The 20,246-nt window shown below is 39.4% G+C and overlaps 1 protein-coding gene across 9 annotated transcripts in view; it reads left to right on the top strand.

The window, feature by feature from the left end:
- The window catches only part of NEK1 (NIMA related kinase 1), a 160,198-nt gene that overhangs the window by 76,073 nt on the left and 63,879 nt on the right, over window positions 1-20,246 (top strand). For all 9 annotated transcript variants that reach the window (XM_055427998.2, XM_055428000.2, XM_055428003.2 and 6 more), the window contains one exon: window positions 2,849-2,951. In XM_055427998.2, coding sequence (XP_055283973.2) covers window positions 2,849-2,951 — 103 coding nt within the window. The remainder of the gene's footprint in view (window positions 1-2,848; window positions 2,952-20,246) is intronic.

Raw genomic sequence — 20,246 nt, 5'->3', positions numbered from 1 at the left:
TCAGCTTTAGCATCAGTCCTTCCAATGAACACCCAGGATTGATCTCCTTTAGAATGGACTGGTTGGATCTCCTTGTAGTCCAAAGGACTCCCAAGAGTCTTCTCCAGCACCATAGTTTAAAAGCATCAATTCTTCAGCCATCAGCCTTCCTCACAGTCCAACTCTCACAGCCATACATGACCACTGGAAAAACCATAGCCTTGACTAGATGGACCTTTGTTGGCAAAGTAATGTCTCTACTTTTTAATATGCTATCTAGGTTGATCATAACTTTCCTTCCAAGGAGTAAGCGTCTTTTAGTTTCATGGCTGCAATCAGCATCCGCAGTGATTTTGGAACCCAAAATAGAGATGATATAATCTTAGAAGATTCCGGTGGTAAAATTTCACAAGAATCTCTTTTAAGCACTACATAAAAAGGAAAGTTATGACCAACCTAGATAGCGTATTAAAAAGCAGAGACATTACTTTGCCAACAAAGGTCCAACAAAAGTCAAGGCTATGGTTTTTCCAGTGGTCATGTATGGATGTGAGAGTTGTATTGTGAAGAAAGTTGAGCATCAAAGAATTGATGCTTTTGAACTGTGGTGTTGGAGCTTTTGAACTGTGGTGTTGGAGAAGACTCTTGAGAGTCCCTTGGACTGCAAGGAGATCCAACCAGTCCATTCTAAAGGAGATCAGTCCTGGGTGTTCATTGGAAGGACTGATGCTAAAGCTGAAGCACCAATACTTTGGCCACCTCATACGACGAGTTGACTCACTGGAAAAGACTCTGATGCTCGGAGGGATTGGGGGCAGGAGGAGACAGGAACAACAGAGAATGAGATGGCTGGATCGCATCACTGACTCGGTGGACATGAATTTGAGTGAACTCCCGGAGTTGGTGATGGACAGGGAGGCCTGGTGTGCTGTGATTCATGGAGTTGCAGAGTCGGACACGACTGAGTGACTGAACTGAACTGAAGTTAAGTGAATTTTAGGCCATTATCGTCCATAGCTTTATGGTGAATCATTTAAAAATTTTACACCTTAATTTCACATTTCAAATTTTTATATATCTCAGTACAGTTGACCCTTGAGCAATACAGGAGTTATTCTGCTTATGCTTATAATCATCCCTCCATTCTGAGGTTCCCCTGCATCTGTGGATTCAACCAACTGTGGACATGTTGTTTAGTTGCTCAGTTGTGTTGGACTCTTTGCAACCCCATGGACTGCATCACATCAGGCTTCCCGCTCCTTCACCATCTCCCAGGGTTTGCTCAAACTCATGTGCATTGAGTCAGTGATTGCCATCCAACCACAGGATGCCACAGGTAGTCCTGCAGTATTTACTATTGCAAAATATCCATAATAAGCGGACCCACATGGTTCAAACTTGTGGTGTTCCATGGTCAACTGTAATTGTTCACATATAAAAGAAATGATTGGGGTATGAAAATCATAAATGTTTATTAGAAGAAAGAAGGCATTATTTCGTGTATTTTTCTGAGCATAATTATGGTCCTAGACACATGGTCCTACACTATAGGAAGTTGGTGCGCTTTCATAGCCAATATCCAAGATGCACAGCCAATAACTTCCTAATCTTTCTTCCTTACTTAAAAATTACTGCAGTTGATACTATGCAGTCAGTTCTCTGCTTACAGGGAGTTGGTTTTATTTATTTTTGTATCTTTCTTGCTTAGCACACGGTAACAGGCATAATATATATTAGATGTTCAAAATGTTACTGACTTTATTTAAAAAATTATAAAAGGACAACACATTCACAGGAGACTTGGAAAATACAGAACAAAGTTCCATATGCGTGCGTGCATGCTCAGTTGTCTCTGACTCTTTGTGACCCCAGGGACTATAACCTGCCAGACTCCTATATCCATGAGATTTTCCAGGCAAGAATACTGGAGTGAGTTATTATTTCCTTCTCTCAGGGATCTTCCTGACCCAGGGGTTAAACCCGCATCTCCTGTGTCTCCTGTATTGCAGGCATATTCTTTACCACTGAGCCATCAGGGAACCCCATAAAACATACTGTTTTAACCGGTACAGTTCTGTGTCACTAAGTACTTTCATGTTGTTGTGCAACTCTCACCATCATCCATCTCCCGAATTTTTACCTTCCTAAACTGAAACTCTGTCCCCATTTAACACTGACTCCCAACCCCATTTTGACTATTCTTGGTACCTTGAAATGTTACTGATATTTTTTCATTGTTGTCTAAGCCCAACATGTTTACATTCTTTTGTAGTTATCAGAGAAAGTTATAAAAACATAATCAGAAAAGATTGAACCTAATAAATGTGCTTTTAGATTTTTCCCCTAATCTGTCCATTTTACTTCTTAATAGTTATGATGTACAAGGAATTCAGATTTCACTTTTTATCCTAATTTTTAAAATTCACACAAACTTTTCATTATTTTTTATGACCTTTGAAATTGCTGCTTTTCAGCTTTAATCTTACTTTTCCACAGATCAACATATTTGATGCAGAGTTCTGAAATAAGCTTAACTACTTGGAAACTATGGAGAGTCTTCTATAAGTATGGTCTGAAATAATTTTATGTGTCTATAAGTAGCATAGATTAAATGAACACAAAAGAAGACTTGTTAAGATTTAGTATAGTAGTGTAGATTTTGCCCCTTTTTAAAATAATACTGACTGATTTAGGTAGTTGATTCTGATATGTGTGTAGCTATTGATTCATTAAATAGGAAGACTTGACTTCATTTCAGCCTTCATATTTTGCAGATATTTCTAAAGAAAATATTTCCGTGTAATTTTAAACTTTTTGTAATATTTGATGTTCAGAATTTTTAGTTTTGCTGTTTGTCCAAATTCCTCAGGCAGAAGGGGCAGCCAGCTATGGAAAGAGCAAAACAAGTAGAAGAGTTTCTACAGCGAAGACGGGAAGCAAAGCAGAACAAAGCTCGGGCCGAGGGACATATGGTAGGATTTTGTTTTTGAGATTTTTGAACATAGTGTTCAGAGTGAAGGTCTGAAACAAGGTAGGTATAAATGACAGGAGTCACCATCGTTTACAAACACTACCTCTGAACATGTGCAGAGTATTAAACCTCTCTTTGTGCTATTTCTTTTATGCCAAGTGTGAAGTTCTGTTGTTACCTTAGTTAATTGAAAGTTTATAGTTGCATTCTTCCTTTTAAAAGAGTCAGAATAGGTATAGCAACCCATATATTTATGTTAAATAAGTTCTTACATTGCTTTTTTTGGCCCTAGATGCTTTTTGTTTTAAATACTTTAGCAAAGAATTGTAGAAGAAAAATGAGAAGGAAACAGTGGGATAAATATACATGTAACTATGCATTTACTCAAAAGCAAATTAGGACCAAATGTATTTTAAAGCCTCTAATTATTCAGTCAGGTAACTGAATAAGTCATGTTTTCAAGAAAATACTAACAGTTTTTAAATGATCATTTTAGTAGATGTTGGTTTTGACATGCAGAGGTACACAGTGCCTTTTCACCTTTTGTCCACAGAACAACTGGTGATTGTTTCCGCTCAGCACCCCGTGAAGCAACACCGTTTATGTAGGAAATAGGTCAATTGTATGGTTAAATGCTTTTTTATACGTTCATCTACTGTAAGTTCATAAGTAACATCATTACGAATTAATATAATTATTCCAATTTAGGATATTTTTTCTTTGAAATAATATTGAAAAAATAGTAAATTTTTTAATGATTACCCTTTATATTTTTAACACCCATCAGCTTGTTTTTCTAGAATCTGGAATTAATCTATATTTGTATCCTTTCTGTGAACGGAAGAGAAACTGCTTGATTTTCCCTTACCCCATTTCTCCCATGTTAACAGCATCTGGAATTTTAGTTATAGATATTAATTAGAAATATTTTCAAACAGTTATTAGACTTAGCAAGATGTACACATTTCTCACCTCAGAACTGTTCCTTACATCTACCGTCCTCCCCTGAGTTTATCATCTTCATGGTGGTGACAACTCTTGGAACCTTTCAGAGAGAAATTGTCCAAGATTTATTGAAAATGTACTTATTTTGTCTTCACAGTTAAATGTTAATTTATAGTAGTGGTCTACTGGTGAATTTGCTTAGCATTTATATGTCTGAAAAAACATTTTGCCTTCTTTGAAAAATTTTTTTTCTGGAAATAGTATTATAGGTTGAGAGTTCTTTCTCTGTCCGTTCTTTAAAATGTTTCTCCACTTACATCCTGGCAGTCCTGTTCTGACCAGAAGTCTACTGGCATTCTTACGTTTTCCTGTGTTTGATGTGTCTTTTCCTCTAAAATGTCTTTTAACATTTCCTCTTTGTCACTGGAAGTGAACTGATTATGATATAGCTTGGTATACTTTTCTTCATGTTTATTTTGTTGGGGGTTCATTGAGCTTCGTGGATTTGTAGGTTTATGATATTTATCAGATTTGGAAAAATTCAGCCATTATTTCGTCAAAAATGTTTTTTTGTTCTCTTCTTTTTCCTCTGGGTGTTCAGCACCTATACATCAGCTCACTGATGCTCTGTTCATCTCTTTTTGGTCCTTTTCCTATGTTTTATTTTGGGTAGCTTCTGTTGCTAAATCTTCAAGTTCACTAGTCTTTTTGTTTGCTTTTTGCAATCTGCTCTCCTTTTAATCCCATCCAAACATGTATTTTTAAGATATTTTTTTTTCTCTTAAAGTTTATTTGCGTCATTTTTGTCCTTTCCATGTCTGTCTTTATAATACACGCTTTTCTCTCCTTTCTTGAACATGTGGAATGTAATTATAGCCTTCTTAATCACCTTGTCTACTAATTCTGCTCTCTCTGTCATTTCTGAGTCTGTTGGCTTTTTTTTGCCTCATTTTGGTCATCTTTTCCTGCTTCTTTACCCACCTGGTAATTTGTGGTTGGATGCCAGGCACTATGTATTTTATCTTGGATTTTTTGTATTTAACTGTGTGGAAGCTTTACTCTGGGCTTCAGTGTTGTTAAAGATAGTTTGAGTCTTTCAGGGCTTGCCTCTAAGCTTTGCTGGGCAGGTGGAGCACAGCCTTTGATCTAGGACTCACTTGGCTGCACCACTGAGGCACTGACTGCCCTTGTGCTGTGATACTGTGTTGGTGTCCTCCAATGCTCTGTTGACTTGAAGGCCTTTCCAGTCTGGCTGTTGGAAGCGTGGCATGTTCCCAGCCCTCAGTGAGCCTGAGGAATTGGTGTTTTGCTGAGTCGCTCATTTGTGTCTGACTCTTTGTGACCCCATGGACTGTAGCCCGCCAGGCTCCCCTGTCCATGGGGATTCTCCAGACAAGAATACTGGAGTGGGTTGCCATGCCGTCCTCCAGGGATCTTCCCAACCCAGGGCTTGAACCCAGGTCTTCTGCATTTCAGGCCAATTCTTTACCATCTGAGCCACGAAGGAAGCCCAGGAACACTGGAGTGGGTAGCCTATTCCTTCTCCAGGAGCTCTTCCTGACCCAGGATTTGGTGAGGTCAGGTTAATTGTCACTCAGCAGGAGACTCAGAAGAAACCTCTGCAGCTTCCAGCACTCTCTTCCTGCAGATGTTAGTGCACCTCCCACACTCTGACTGCCCTTTTCTTGGCTCAGGGACCCCCCTCTCCCTGTGCTGCAGCCTGGAAATGGCCAGTGACTGAACTTACCTCACTTGTTCTCCTCTCACAAGGATCACCGTCTTGTGCTGCCTGTTTGCCCGTGTTTGAAAATCATCATTTCATATACTTTGTCCAGTCTTTTCTTGTTGAAGGTGGGAGGGCACATCTGGTCTGTGTTACCGACTGCAGGTAAAGTCTTGAGTGGTGGTTTGCTGAATGAAGAATCCAGGTTGCCGGCTCCACCCAGACCACATTAAAGCTGTTGCCTTATCATCATCTCATTGTGACTCGTGAACGTGGTGATGATGTTCTTTGTGTAAGGGATTTTCATCTCTGAAAGCATGTAGGACTGTTTTTTTCTACCTTTCATATTCTGAAATAAGCACTTGAGTTTTTATCAGTTTGTTTTTTTAATTGACCTGACGACGCTAATCAGATGCTCTCAGTCTGAACACTTACCTTCAGTTCTGGGACATTCTCAGTTACTATTTCTTCAGGTCTTGCTTCTTCTCCTTTTTCTCCTTGACAAAGCTCCTATTAAATGAATAGATTGGAACCTCTGCATCAAATGTCTTTTTTTCTGTTCTTCTCTCTTTTTTTTTTTTAATCCCTTCCTCCCTTCTTACTGTCTTGGAAGGATTCCTAGACCAAATTTCAGCTCATAACACATTCTTTCATTTTGTCTGCTCTTCAGCCTATCCAGTGAGATTCTCTTAACATTAGAAACTTGTATTTTTCATGTCCATGAAGCACTTAGTTTTCCTTGAAAGCTCCCTGCTCATGTGCTCATTTCTCTTTAGTACTCTAGGTATTGTAGGGTCTTGCTCTTGGTGCTCTCTTGGCAGTGTTGGTGTCTTCAGTGTTTAAGTTTGTTTCATGGGACTGGTGTTCCTTGCATGGTTGATGTTCTTGCTGGTATAGTCACATATGAGGCTCTGTTTCACTCTTCATTGCCTCTGTTCGGGTGGTCCCCTGGCGAGATGGTACATGCTGCTCTGCCCAGTCCTCTGCCCAGTTTTCCGTCAGAGTAGAGGCCAGGTGGGACACATTGCTGTTCAGCCAAGCAAATCCCTGGCAGCTTATTTTCTGGGCTTTGGAGAGCCCCTTCCTTCCTGGTGTCACCAGTCACCTGGAGCACCAGCCTGGCCTTTCCCTCCAACTCTCTTGTCACTAGTGTCTTCAGGGAGCTGCTGGGGTCAGGCGAGCTCTTCTGGAAATCACTACTGGCCCCTTCGCACGCCCGTGCTGAAGCCTCACCCCACGTGCTGTGCTTGTGTCACTTGTCATCGTAAACCCATTTGTGTACTTGCCTCACCTCTGGCTTCCTTCTATTCTTGGGACTGCCAAGAGTTTTGCTGGTTTTTGAGTGCTGATATGCTTTCACTTAACACAAGAACTTCTCTAGTCTAGAATTTTGCAGGAAGAGAGGCCATGGTGTCATTCTGCCATCTTGCAGTCAGATATTATTATTTTCATTTTGTTGTGTTATTTTTTAAAAATGTGCTTTAGGGACTTCTGGTGGTCCAGTGGTTAAGACTTAATGCTATCACTGCAGGGAATGCAGGCTCAATCCCTGGTCCGGGAGCTAAGACACCACATGCTACATGGCCAATTAATAAATGCATCCAACTAAATCTTTAAAAATTTTTGCTTTAGAGATAAGTGATTTTTATATGACTTTTCAAGATTCATTTTTTAACCTACTTAGAATTTCCTTGTTCCCTAGGTGACAATATATGTGCATATATAAAACTTTAGAAAAAGTGAAGAATTTTTACTTTTCAGTGTATTTGGGTGTGTACATTGTATATTACTTGTTTTATTCACTAATTAAATAACAAAGGCAGTGTGTTGAACATTTTGGGGACAGTAGGTTAATTAACTGATTGAAGATTACTTAATTAAAGCTTAACCAGACATAGTTTGTTTCTGGAGTAGTTTAGAGTCTCGAGTTAGACAAGAATATGCACACTCGAGACCGAGCCAGAGAACCAGAAGCAAGGGCTGAGTGGGGAGAAAAGGTCTAGCAGATTTTAAGTTCTAAATTGAAACGTTTTTATGATGAGATAGTGAGCCTGTTTAAAATTGATCTTTCCTTTTCCATGCTTTGTGACAAATTACCGTAAACCTAGGAGCCTAAGAGCAACAGAGGTTTATGACCCACCATTTCTCCAGGCCAGGACTCTGGCACATTGTGATCGTCCTCTGCCCCTCGTCTCCTGAAGCCCAGGTAGTGGTGTCAGCAGCTGTGCCTTCATGGCGCCAGCAGGCCATCCCTCCCTCTGCTGTGGGAATCAGCCCTCCGCTATCGGAGAGATTGACTGAGACCATGTTCAGTTGTTTGCCACATAGCCCCTTCATCTCAGCAGCAAAGAACTCCATGTACATCAACTCCCCGCCTCCTGCTTCTTCAACCAGCCAGATGGTCAACCCACTGTTTTAATGCCACTCATCCCATTTAATGTGACTCAGTCCTGGGGGTACACCCCATTGTATTCCCAGCCCTGGGGATCATCTGTGCAGGGCTTGCAATCCTGGGGAGAGGGTGAATGTCAGGAAACCTTGGGAGCCTTCTCTAAGTCCTGCCCTCCCTGGTCCCTTTGCCTTTGACTTTAGAGACTGTGTCAGGGACAGCAGATGAGGCGAAGTGGAGGAACTGACTTAGCAACACACTTGAGGGAGAGCACTACCCAGGAGTCCAGACAGAGCTCTGTAAAAAATTGGTTTATTAACATGAAGTTTAAATACAGTGATATTCACCAGTGTTAGGTGTGTGTCTGGATGAGTGCTGACAAGAGTATGTAGTCATATAACCCCTGCCACAGTCACAGGATAGCACTGTTCCATCATTTCTTAAAAGGTTCCTCCTCTTAGCATTAGAAAAAAAAAATTGAATGTGATATGATGAATGACAACTAAACTTACCATAGTGATCCTTTTTCAATGTATGTGTTTATTAAATTATTTTGGGCACCTTAAACTAATGATGTTTTATGGCGATTATATCTCAATAAAACCAGGCTTCCCTGGTGGCTCAGATGGTAAAGAATCCACTTACAGTGTGGGAGACCTGAGTTTATTCCCTGGGTTGGGAAGTTCCCCTGGAGAAGGAAATGTCATCCCACTCCAGTATTTTTGCCTGGAGAATCCCATGGACAGAGGAACCTGGCAGACTACGGTCCATGGGGTTGCAAAGAGTTGGACGCAACTTAGCAACTACACACACATCTCAACTAAACAGGAGGAGGAAGTTTCCTCCTGCCTCTTTACAGTCAGTCTTCTGCCAGTCATAGGCTGTGCTCTTGTTTCTTCTAGAATTTCATACAGAAATATCTTACAGTTATAGGGTTTGGGAGTGGTGTGTATCCTTAGTTCTTTTTTATTCCTAAGTCATATTCCATCATGTGAATGTACCTCAAATTGTTTATTCAGTCCTCAGTTGATGGACATTTGTGTGGTTTCTAAAAGAGATGGTTTGAAAACTCTTGGGAGTCACTGAACTGACTAGCCCATGCTCCTGGGAGCCCTTCTTTCTGAGTTGGCATATTCCTCACTATTATGTGTAACTCAGTAACATTTTTACACTCAGATTTCTGAACACTGCTGGAGAAAGTGACAGCTGTGATGGCTAGTGTTAGATGTGTTTATGGCCTCTGGTTTCTGCATAAGTGTGGTCCTTTCCAGCGCTCCGTTAAATCTCCATGGTCAGCAGCCTCTCCTCTTGTCCATTTGCTCAATGATTTCATCCTTCTTCCTTCTCTGTGAAGACAATCATTACAGAGAAAGTTGGCTTATGAACCCCACATTTCATCAGATTTTCCGCCTCCCTACTTAAGAGTGAAGTGAAAGTTGCTCAGTCGTGTTTGACTCTTTGTGACCCCATGGACTATACCACCCATGGAATTATCTAGGCCAGAATATTTGAGTGGGTAGCGTTTCCCTTCTCCAGGGTATCTTCCCAACCCAGGGATAGAACCCAGGTCTCCCGCATTGCAGGTGAATTCTTTACCAGTTGAGCCACAAGGGAAGTCCAAGAATACTGGAGTGGGTAGCCTATCGCTTCTCTAGCAGATTGTCCCAACCCAGGAATCGAACCAGGGTCTCCTGCATTGCAGGCGGATTCTTTACCAACTGAGCTGTCAGAGCTATCCCTCCATACTTATAAATTTATCTAAAATTGTACCCAGTATTTCCTTATTTTCTCCAGTCTCAGAGGAGGATATAATTTCTTCTGTTCAAAAGTAATCTTCCCATTCCTTCCTGTTTGATGATCAAAAGTCTACTAACTGTTGACATTGGTCAATTTACTGGGTGCTTACTATGCCAAAGAATGTTCATACTACCACACAATTGCACTAATCTCACACGCTAGTAAAGTAATGCTGAAAATTCTTCAAGCCAGGTTTCAACAGTACGTGAACTGTGAACTTCTAGATGTTCAAGCTGGTTTTAGAAAAGGCAGAGGAACCAGAGATCAAATTTCCAACATCCATTGGATTATTGAAAAAGCAAGAGAGTTCCAGAAAAACAACTACTTCTGCTTTGTTGACTATGCCAAAGTCTTTGACTGTGTGGATCATCACAAACTGTGAAAAATTCTGAAAGAAGTGAAAATACCAGACCACCTGACCTGCCTCTTGAGGAGTCTGTTTGCAGGTCAGGAAGCAACAATTAGAACTGGGCATGGAACAACAGACTGGTTCCAAAGAGGGAAAGGAGTACGTCAACGCTATATATTGTCACCCTGCTTATTTAACTTATATGCAGAGTTCATCATGAGGAACACTGGACTGGAAGAAGCACAAGCTGGAATCAAGATTGCCAGGAGAAATATCGATAACCTCAGATATGCAGATGACACCACCCTTATGGCAGAAAGTGAAGAGGAATTAAAGAGCCTCTTGATGAAGGTGAAAGAGGAGAGTGAGAAAGTTGGCTTAAAACTCAGCATTCAGAAAACTGAGATCATGGCGTCTGGTCCCATCACTTCATTGCAAATAGACGGGGAAACAATGGAAACAGTAACAGACTTTATTTTCTTGGGCTCCAAAATCACTGCAGATGGTAATTGCAACCATGAAATTAAAAGACACTTACTCCTTGGAAGAAGAGTATGACCAAGCTAGACAGCATATTAAAAAGCAGAGATATTACTTTGCCAACAAAGGTCCCTCTAGTCAAGGCTATGGTTTTTCCAGTAGTCATGTATGGATGTGAGAGTTGGACTGTGAAGAAAGCTGAGCGCCGAAGAATTAATGCTTCTGAACTGTGGTGTTGGAGAAGACTCTTGAGAGTCCCTTGGACTGCAAGATCCAACCAGTCCATCCTAAAGGAGATCAGTCCTGAATATTCTTGGGAAGGACAGATGCTGAAGCTGAAACTCCAATACTTTGGCCACCTGATGTGAAGAACCGACTCATTGGAAAAGACCCTGATGTTGGGAAAGATTGAGGGCAGGAGAAGGGGACAGCAGAGGATGAGATGATTGGATGGCATTACCATCTCAACGGACATGAGTTTGAATAAACTCTGGGAGTTGGTGATGGACAGGGAGGCCTGACGTGCTGCAGTCCATGGGGTCACAAAGAGTTGAACACGACTGAGTGACTGAACTGAACTGAACTACTATGTATCAGGCATAGTTTTGAGTTCTCTACCTGTATTAACTCACTTCTCACAGCAGCACCCTGAGGTGGGTTCTGTAGTGTTCCCGTCTTACATCTCACTGAGGCAGAAGTGGAAAAGCTAACATGACAGTTTGGGTTTTACAGTGACTGAATGGTAGATATGTGTTTAAATGCCATGGTCTGATTGTAGAACCCATGCTTTCATGGCTTTATTTTCTGTGCCATACTGTCTGTTTACTTGAGGGTCCTCCTTCCTCCATCACTTGTTTCCTCTCTCTCCTGATCATTTCTTTCTTCCCTGGTGCCCTCCCATAGCCTGTAAATACATTCGTATTTCTCACATTCCTGCCCCTTCCTCCTCTTCATAGCCAGCCCCTCAAAGGAATGAAGCACTGCTCTTCACTGTTGCTCACCCGGTATTCAGAATCAAGTTGATATAAAAGTTGTCACTGTCCATCTTCTCAGATATAATATAGTATTTTCAGTCTTTATCTTACTTGACCTTTCTGTGACATTTGGTCTCATGAGTTACTGCTTCTAAATTTCTTCACTACCTTCTCTGGTATCAAATTCTCCTTGTTTTTCTTTCTCTGTTTTTTTTATCTCTTAATATCTTTTCCTACAGGATTCTTTTCCGCTCACTTTTTAAAGGTTGATATTTTCTGGGGTGTTCTGTCCTTGTTTATTTTCTCACTATAAATAATACCCTGTGGTGATCTCATTCTGCAAGGGACCAGTGACTTCACAGTCTGTCTCCGTTACTCAGACTACTCTTCTAACGTCTATCCTGTCTAGCTGCCTTCTGGACATCATTTCCTGGGTGTTTCAATATCTTACTTATACTACTTTCTTACAGCTTTTTTTAATAATACAATAGCTTTCCTTTTATTATTTAAATTATAATACAATAATTGGTTTGCCTTGTGACTCAGCTGGTAAAGAATCTGTCTGCAATGTGGGAGACCTGGGTTCGATCACTGGGTTTGGAAGATCCCCTGGAGAAGGGAAAGGCTACCCACTCCAGTATTCTGTCCTGGAGAATTCCATGGACTGTATAGTCCATGGGGTCACAAAGAGTCGGACACGACTGAGCGACTTTCACTTTCACAATAACTTCATTTTTCTTCTCCAGTTCTATGAATTTTAGCACAAGTATAAATTCACGTACCCACCACCATAGTCAGGATATAGACGAGTTCCATCATCCCAAAACTCTTTTGGTGTCTCTCAGCATAGTCATGCTGTCCCTACACCATCAACAGCCTGGCAGCTATTGTCTGTTCTCCATGACTACAGTGTTGTCTTTTCAAGAAGATCTTATGTGGTATATATGTGTGGTGTCAGTTCAGTTCAGTCACTCATTTGTGTCCGACTTTGCAATCCCACGGACTGCAGCCAGGCTTCCCTGTCCCATCACCAACTCCCGCAGGTTGTTCAAACCCATGTCCATCAAGTCGGTGATGCCATCCAACCATCTCATCATCTGTCGTCCCCTTCTCCTCCTGCCTTCAGTCTTACCCAGCAGTAAGGTCTTTTCCATTGAGTTAATTCTTCGCATCAGGTGGCCAAAGTATTGAAGTTTTCAGCTTCATCATCAGTCCTTCCAATGAATATTCAGGACTGATTTCCTTTAGGATGGATTGGTTGCATCTTCTTACAGTCCAAGGGACTCTCAAGAGTCTTCTCCAATACCACAATTCAAAAGCATCAATTCTTCGGTGCTCAGCTTTCTTTATACGTGACTACTTTTCCATACGTGACTACTGGAAAAACCATAGCTTTGACTAGATGGACCTTTGTTGGCAAAGTAATGTCTCTGCTTTTTAATATGCTGTCTAGGTTGGTCATAACTTTTCTTCCAAGGAGCAAGCGTCTTTTAATTTCGTAGCTGCAGTCATCATCTGCAGTGATTTTGGAGCCCAGGAAAATAAAGTCTGTCACTGTTTCCCTTGTTTGGAAAGTATGAAAAGGCTAAAAGATATGTGTGGTATGCATAATGATATATAAACCTTATTGGTTGACTTCTTTCACTCACCTTAATCATTTTCAACCAAGTTGTTGCATTTATCAGTAACTTCTTTTATTTTTGAGTGATTTCCATTGTATGGATGTGCTACGGTTTGTTTATTCATTCACTCATTGAGGGACATTTGGATTGTTTCTAGTTTTTGATGATTGTAAGCACTGCTGCATGTATCATTCATTTACAAGTTTTTGGACAAGTGTTACATTTTTTGGGGGTAAATACCCAGGAGTGGGTTTACTGGATCATATGGTAAATGTATATTTAACTTGGGTTTTGAAAAAAGTCAAACTATTTGTTGGAGTACTTGTACCATTTTACCTTCCTACCAGGAGTAAACGAGTTCCAGTTGCTTTGCATCCTCATCAGCATTGGGCATTGTCACTATTTTTTTTTTATTTTGGCCATCTAATTACGTATAGGGGTATCACATTGTGGTTTAATGTGCATTTCTCAAAATGTTAACGATGTTGAATTCCTTTTCATATTCTTATCTGTGATCCTTCTATCCTCTTTAGAGTACTGTCTGAATAATCTGTTGATGTTGATTGATTGTTACTGTTTAGCTTTGAGCGTTCTTTATACTCTGGATAAGTCTTTTGTTGGGTAAGTAACTTGCCAGTATTTTCTCCTGAGTGGTAGTTTGCCTTATCATTCTCTTAACAGTATTTCTCACAGAACAGAAAGTATTAACTTTGACAAAGTGTTTTCAGATTTCTGGTTTATGGTTCATGCTTTTGCTATTGTGTCTAAAAACTTTCTGCCTATCCAACAGTCATAGAGATTTGTTCCTACTTTAAAAAAAATTTTTTTTAGTCCTACTTTTAACCTTTAGCTCTATGATCCATGAAGGATGGATGTTTCCATCTAAAAAAAACAAAATGTTTTCATTATGGTAAAATATCCAAAACATACAATTTCTGTCTTAATCATTTAAAAATACACAATTCGGTAGCATGAGGTACATTCACAGTGTTATCTTCTTTCTGCTTGATTTCTGTTTATTTTGCTCTTTTCTAGTTTTTTAAGGTTATAGCTTAAGTAGCTGAGGGTGAGACTTTTCTTTTTTTCTAATATTGGTAGTAGATGCTATAAATTTCCTTCTAAGCACTGCATTAATTTCACCCGCAAATTGTGCTGTGTTCTGTTTTCATTTTCATTCAGGTCAGAATTCATTCTGATTTCCCTTGAAATTTCTCTTTGGCCTGTGAATTACTTAGAAATGAGTTGGTTAATTTCCATGTGTTTGGACGTTTTCCTACTTTTGCCTGTAACTGTTTCCTGGTTATATTTTATAATGAGAGGACATACTTTGTCGAACTTCAGTCATTTTACATTTGTTGGGGTTCATACTTTGACCTAGGATATGATCTGTTTTCATGAATGTTCCACATGCACTTGAAAAAAATATGTACTCTGCTGTCATTGGGTGGAGTGATGTATGTTTCAGTTAGACACAGTGAGTTAATGGTGCTTTTCAGTACTACTTGATCTGTGCTGACAGTATGCCAATATAATGTTTGATACTAAGGTAGGAGAGTTGAAGTCTTCAAATATAATTGTAGATTTATCTGTTTTTCCTTTGAGTTCTGTGAGGTTTTCCTTTCCATTTTTTTTTTTAAAGCATGTGCACATTTAGAATTAGGTTTTTTGGTGAGTTGACTTTTTTTTTTATTAAAATATAGTCTTTTTGTTCCTTGTATTAGGTTTTTGTTTTTCTGTGTAACAAATTAGTATAATTTAGTGGCTTTTAACAAAGCAAAATTGAACACAATGCTCACTGCTTATAGTTACTCAATGGTTGTCTAGTGTTTATAGGGTAAATTACACCTGGATAATTTACCCTCCCACGAGGCTTTTATCCTTTGTCTTTCTTATTGCTCTTGATTCTCCTGTTCCCTTCTTCATCCCTTACACTTCAGCATTACCAGACTTTGCAGTTCCCTGAGGGCACTGTTTCTAGTTTTTGCCAGAGATTCCATCTCGCTTATCTTCGTGGAGAGAGCTCGTGGTTCCTTTCTGTTGCTTTGTTGATTTGTGGGCTGTGGCTGAGGATGTGATAGAGATTCCAGGGCAAGAGTAAACATGCTTTTACTGCCACTGTGTTGGTTTCCTGCTTAGGAAGGGATGGTGGTTAACTGTAGAAACAGTTACTGTTAATTTGTGCAGCATGTTAGTTTACTTAAAGCTTTCTGATTCTGTGACCTTTATGTATCTTCATAGAGTAGACACTCCATTATTGCTGTGAGAAAACTATTGATCCTGTGCTGCAGGTCTGTACTGCACATTTATGTTGCACGGGCTGAAACAGGGAAACATGTCCTCTCTGCAAGTTCATCAGCTCTGATGAATGAGCTGGGGAGTCTTAAGGAGGAGAGGCATGTGGCAGACATGTCAGGGAGACCTTTGCAAGCTGCTCTGAAAACAGTCAGGAACCTGGGACCCGACTCTGCCATGAGGCGCAGTCAGCCAGCCCTGAATCTCATGCAAGAAAGCCTCCTTCACCCAGCAGTCTTGATGCTGGAAAGAGCCACCTAATGTAAATCCCTGCATTTTGTAGTAAAGAGTGAAAAAAAGCTTGCTTGGGATTTTACCTTGAAAAATGCAATTTAAAAAATTATTTTGCCTTATATTTATCAGAATTTTGTATATATTTGTAAGTCCATATTAATTCTGAAAGTAACTTGAGGATTATAATTTTTCAGATAGAATTTTATAATGAGTAATATATGTATTTTATCAAATCCAAGTTACAACTATAAGGCATAGTGTTACATATGATTAAAAGAGGAAAAAAAATGTTGCTGTTTTAACTTGATACAGTGCTTTTTTATCACTTGAACTTTTTGTTTTATACCTGTTGAAATAATTCTTGGGTTTTTTCCATTATATTATACTTGAGCGTTTGTAAAAAGGAAAATGAATAAAATAAATTGGTAAAGGTATTCATTCCTAAATCTACTTTACATTCATAATTTGTTTTTCCAGTCATTCCTTTTTAAAATTAGGGTCATTGCTGCTCACGTTTTCCCAAATATTAAACTCTGTACCACCATGTGCACTGAGATTTCAGCATTTCTTGAAAGAGGACCCAAATTTTGTTTCTGGGATTTTCTTTCAAGACTCAGCAAGCTTTGGTGCTGGTGCTTTCTTGCTGTCATCAGAGGGAATCAGTGGAAGGCCTTTAATAATGACTAGGCTCCTGTTTCCTCTTGGACAAGCGACTAAGTGAATTATTTACTTGAAACTGAGGAACTAAAGTTGCCCAGTTATGACACCAAGAAAGAAGAAAACTAATAAAGTTCATATGTTTACACATATGTTATAACTGCTGCCTGGCCCACAGTTTATAACAGATCATGAAGATGCCATTGATTATAAGATGTACCCCATTTCAGAGATGTTAAAATGTGAAAATTTTTCATGTTAGGATTGATGAGAGATGATGTACCCTTCACTTCAAAATTTCTGTATGGTTTACTTTTATAACTGTATTATGAAAGAGGGCTATTTTTTTACAGAAACGGTTGAGATTTTAGCAGTTCTCCAAAGATCACTTTGAATTTTTTAATTCCAGTAATATTTTGAAGGACCAACATCATAATTCCTTGCAGTTTTAAAAAATTCATGTAACTTATTCAACCACTGAGTATTTGTAGTTGGTTTTTCATGTAATTTGAACTATTTTTCAGCGTTATCGTTATTTTCATGAAATCCTTTCATCTTTGGCAAGTTTTATAATTTCCTTTGTCAGTCAATTTATATTAGACGTGCATTATATTGTCAGATATGAATGGGAAAGACCAGAGATCTTTTCAAGAAAATTAGAGATACCAAGGGAACATTTCATGAAAAGATGGCCACAATAAAGGACAGAAATGGTATGGACCTAAAGAAGCAGAAGATATTAAGAAGAGGTGGCAAGAATACACAGAAGAGCTATATGAAAACTATCTTCATGACCCAGATAATCACGATGGTGTGATAACTCATCCAGAGCCAGGCATCCTGGAATGTGAAGTCAAGTGGGCCTTAGGAAGCATCACTATAAACAAAGCTAGTGGAGGTGATGGAATTCCAGTTGAGCTATTTCAAATCCTAAAAGATGATGCTGTGAAAGTGATGGACTCAATATGTCAGCAAATTTGGAAAACTCAGCAGTGGCCACAGGACTGGAAAAGATCGATTTTCATTCCAATGCCAAAGAATGCTTAAACTACCACACAATTGCATTCATCTCAGACACTAGTAAAGTAATGCTCCAAATTCTCCAAGCCAGGCTTCAAAAGTAAGTGAAGTGTGAACTTCCAGATATTCAAGCTGGATTTAGAAAAGGCAGAGGCACCAGAGATCAAATTGCCAACATCTGCTGGGTCATCGAAAAAGCAAGAGAGTTCCAGAAAAACGTCTACTTCTGCTTATTGACTATGCCAAAGCCTTTGACTGTGTCACTTCAGTTCAGTTCAGTTGCTCAGTTGTGTCCGACTCTTTGCAACCCCATGAATCACAGCATGCCAGGCCTCCCTGTCCATCACCACCTCCCGGAGTTCACTCAAACTCATGTCCATCGAGTCGGTGATGCCATCCAGCCATCTCATTCTCTGTCGTCCCCATCTCCTCCCACCCCCAATCCCTCCCAGCATCAGAGTCTTTTCCAGTGAGTCAACTCGTCACCTGAGGTGGCCAAAGTATTGGAGTTTCAGCTTTAGCATCAGTCCTTCCAATGAACACCCAGGATTGATCTCCTTTAGAATGGTGGATCACCACAAACTGGAAAATTCTTCAAGAGATGGGAATACCAGACCACCTGACCTTCCTCTTGAGAAATTTGTATGCAGGTCAGGAAGCAACAGTTGGAACTGGACATGGAACAACGGACTGGTTCCAAATAGGAAAAGGAATACATCAAGACTGCTTATTTAACTTATATGCGGAGTACATCATGAGGACACCACCCTTATGGCAGAAAGTGAAGAAGAACTAAAGAGCTTCTTGATGAAAGTGAAAGAGGAGAGTGAAAAAGTTGTCTTATAAGCTCAACATTCAGAAAATGAAGATCATGGCATCCAGTCCCATCACTTCATGGCAAATAGATGGGCAAAAAATGGAAACATTGACAGACTTTATTTTCCTGGGCTCCAAAGCCACTACTGATGGTGACTGAGTGACTGAACTGACTGACCAGCTGTTATTGTCAGATGTTTACAACGTTGAACAATCAAGGAGAGACTGATCAACAGAGCACTCGATGTGATGAATGAGGAGAAACATATTTGGGGACTACATTCATAGTGGTCTTTAATACTTATTTTGGGGCTCTGATAGCATTCAGCATTCTAACTGCTGAGACTTTTATATAACAGCTATACCTACAGAACAGTACAGTGATGGTTATTTACTCTTCAAGAAAGATATGTTAACACCACTGATTTAAGGAAGCACATAAATACCTTTCCATTAAAAAATATTAACATTCATGACTTGTTTGTGCAGTTTGAAAATGTGTACACATTTACACTGTGGTTTATTCTGATAGCCAGTTGTAAAATGCCTATTTTGCTGAGAAACAGAAACAATTGTAAAGAGGTTGTGACAGATACACATCTGAAACCTAATATGTGTTTTCTGATACTAAAATCTCTTATAAATAATCAAACCTAAACAGTTAAGTTTTAAGTCTTAAAGATTAAGCCTCTGAAGTTGGAAAACTACTTAGTTAAATTATTTGATCAGTACATTTTGTTAACTGCTTTATATTGGAAGAATCATAATGAATTACAACATTGTTTCTGTGGCAAAATTAAATCAAAATTTCTGCCCTATGACTAATCATTTGGAACATAAATAATTTTTAGGTTGATTGTGATTTAAAGTAACCAGGTATTTCAGAGTAATTCCATGTGTTTGTATGTGAATTCAAAATTTTCCCTTTTCACGTAATTTTAAATTTAGAAAAAATGCAGGTTAAGGAAACTCTTAACAAGTAGGACCTCAAGCCAAGTGGTTTGTCTTTCTCTGAACAGTATTCATAAAAATTAACTAAAGTTACTTAGAATCTAATCCTGACAGGAATTTTCTGGAGTGGGGATTTTGATTCCTGGGTCACCAGTTTTGAAACTGACTGGAGTCGTGAGTAGTTTGCCCAAGATCACCTGATATGTCTAGAGGCAGCGGGCAAACCCAGGATGTCTGACTTTCGAGGTCATTCTTCCAAGTATTTTGCTTTGCTTTGTTCCTTTTTAAATCCCATGTTAGTGTTTGCTTTACTTTAGGTAAAACTTGTGAACTTGATGATTTTGTAGTACAGGGATAGGCAAACATTTCCTGTAAAAGGGCAGACGGTAAATGTTATAGGCTTTGCAGCCCATATGCTGTCCTAAGTAACTGCTCAGCTCTGTGTGGCAGAGAAAACTTGAGAGAATGGGTGGAGCTGTGCTGGTGAAACCTTCAGGCAGCTGACTGGATGTGACCTGATGATTATAGTTCGCTCATTCTTGTTGTGGAGTATCCTAACAGCAACTTAGTTCTTCATCACTAAGTTGTTTATTTTGAGAAGATAATTTTTTCAGCTCTTAAAAAAAAAGTTCCTTCATTGTCCTGCTCAAATAAAATTTTTGGTACATAGGAAAGAATATACTTAATATATATATAAATTATCAAGCAAAATAATAGACCCAGGAGGTAGAACACTAAGTTCAGTCTGTGTCCTGTTCCATAATCTAGGGATTGGCAGGTATTTTTCTGTGAATATCTTAGTCTTTTCAAACCATAATATCTCTGTCATAACTACCAGCTCTGCATTGTCACATGGTAGTAACCATAGACACTATGTGAATGAATGAGCATGGCTGAGCTCCGATATAATTTTACTTAGGGACTGAAATTTGGATTTCATATCATTTTCATATGGTCATGAAATACTTTTTTTTTTTGACCATTTAAAAATGTGCAAAGCCATTCTTAGTGTATGAAACATAAAAACATAGGTGGCAAGCTGGATTT

The sequence above is a fragment of the Moschus berezovskii genome, chromosome 7, assembly GCF_049115385.1.
Source record: "Moschus berezovskii isolate FMDL1 chromosome 7, NW_MosBer_1.0, whole genome shotgun sequence".
In the NCBI taxonomy this organism is placed as follows: domain Eukaryota; kingdom Metazoa; phylum Chordata; class Mammalia; order Artiodactyla; family Moschidae; genus Moschus; species Moschus berezovskii.
Note: the sequence above shows the minus strand (reverse complement) of the source record. Positions and strands in the feature narration are given on the sequence as shown.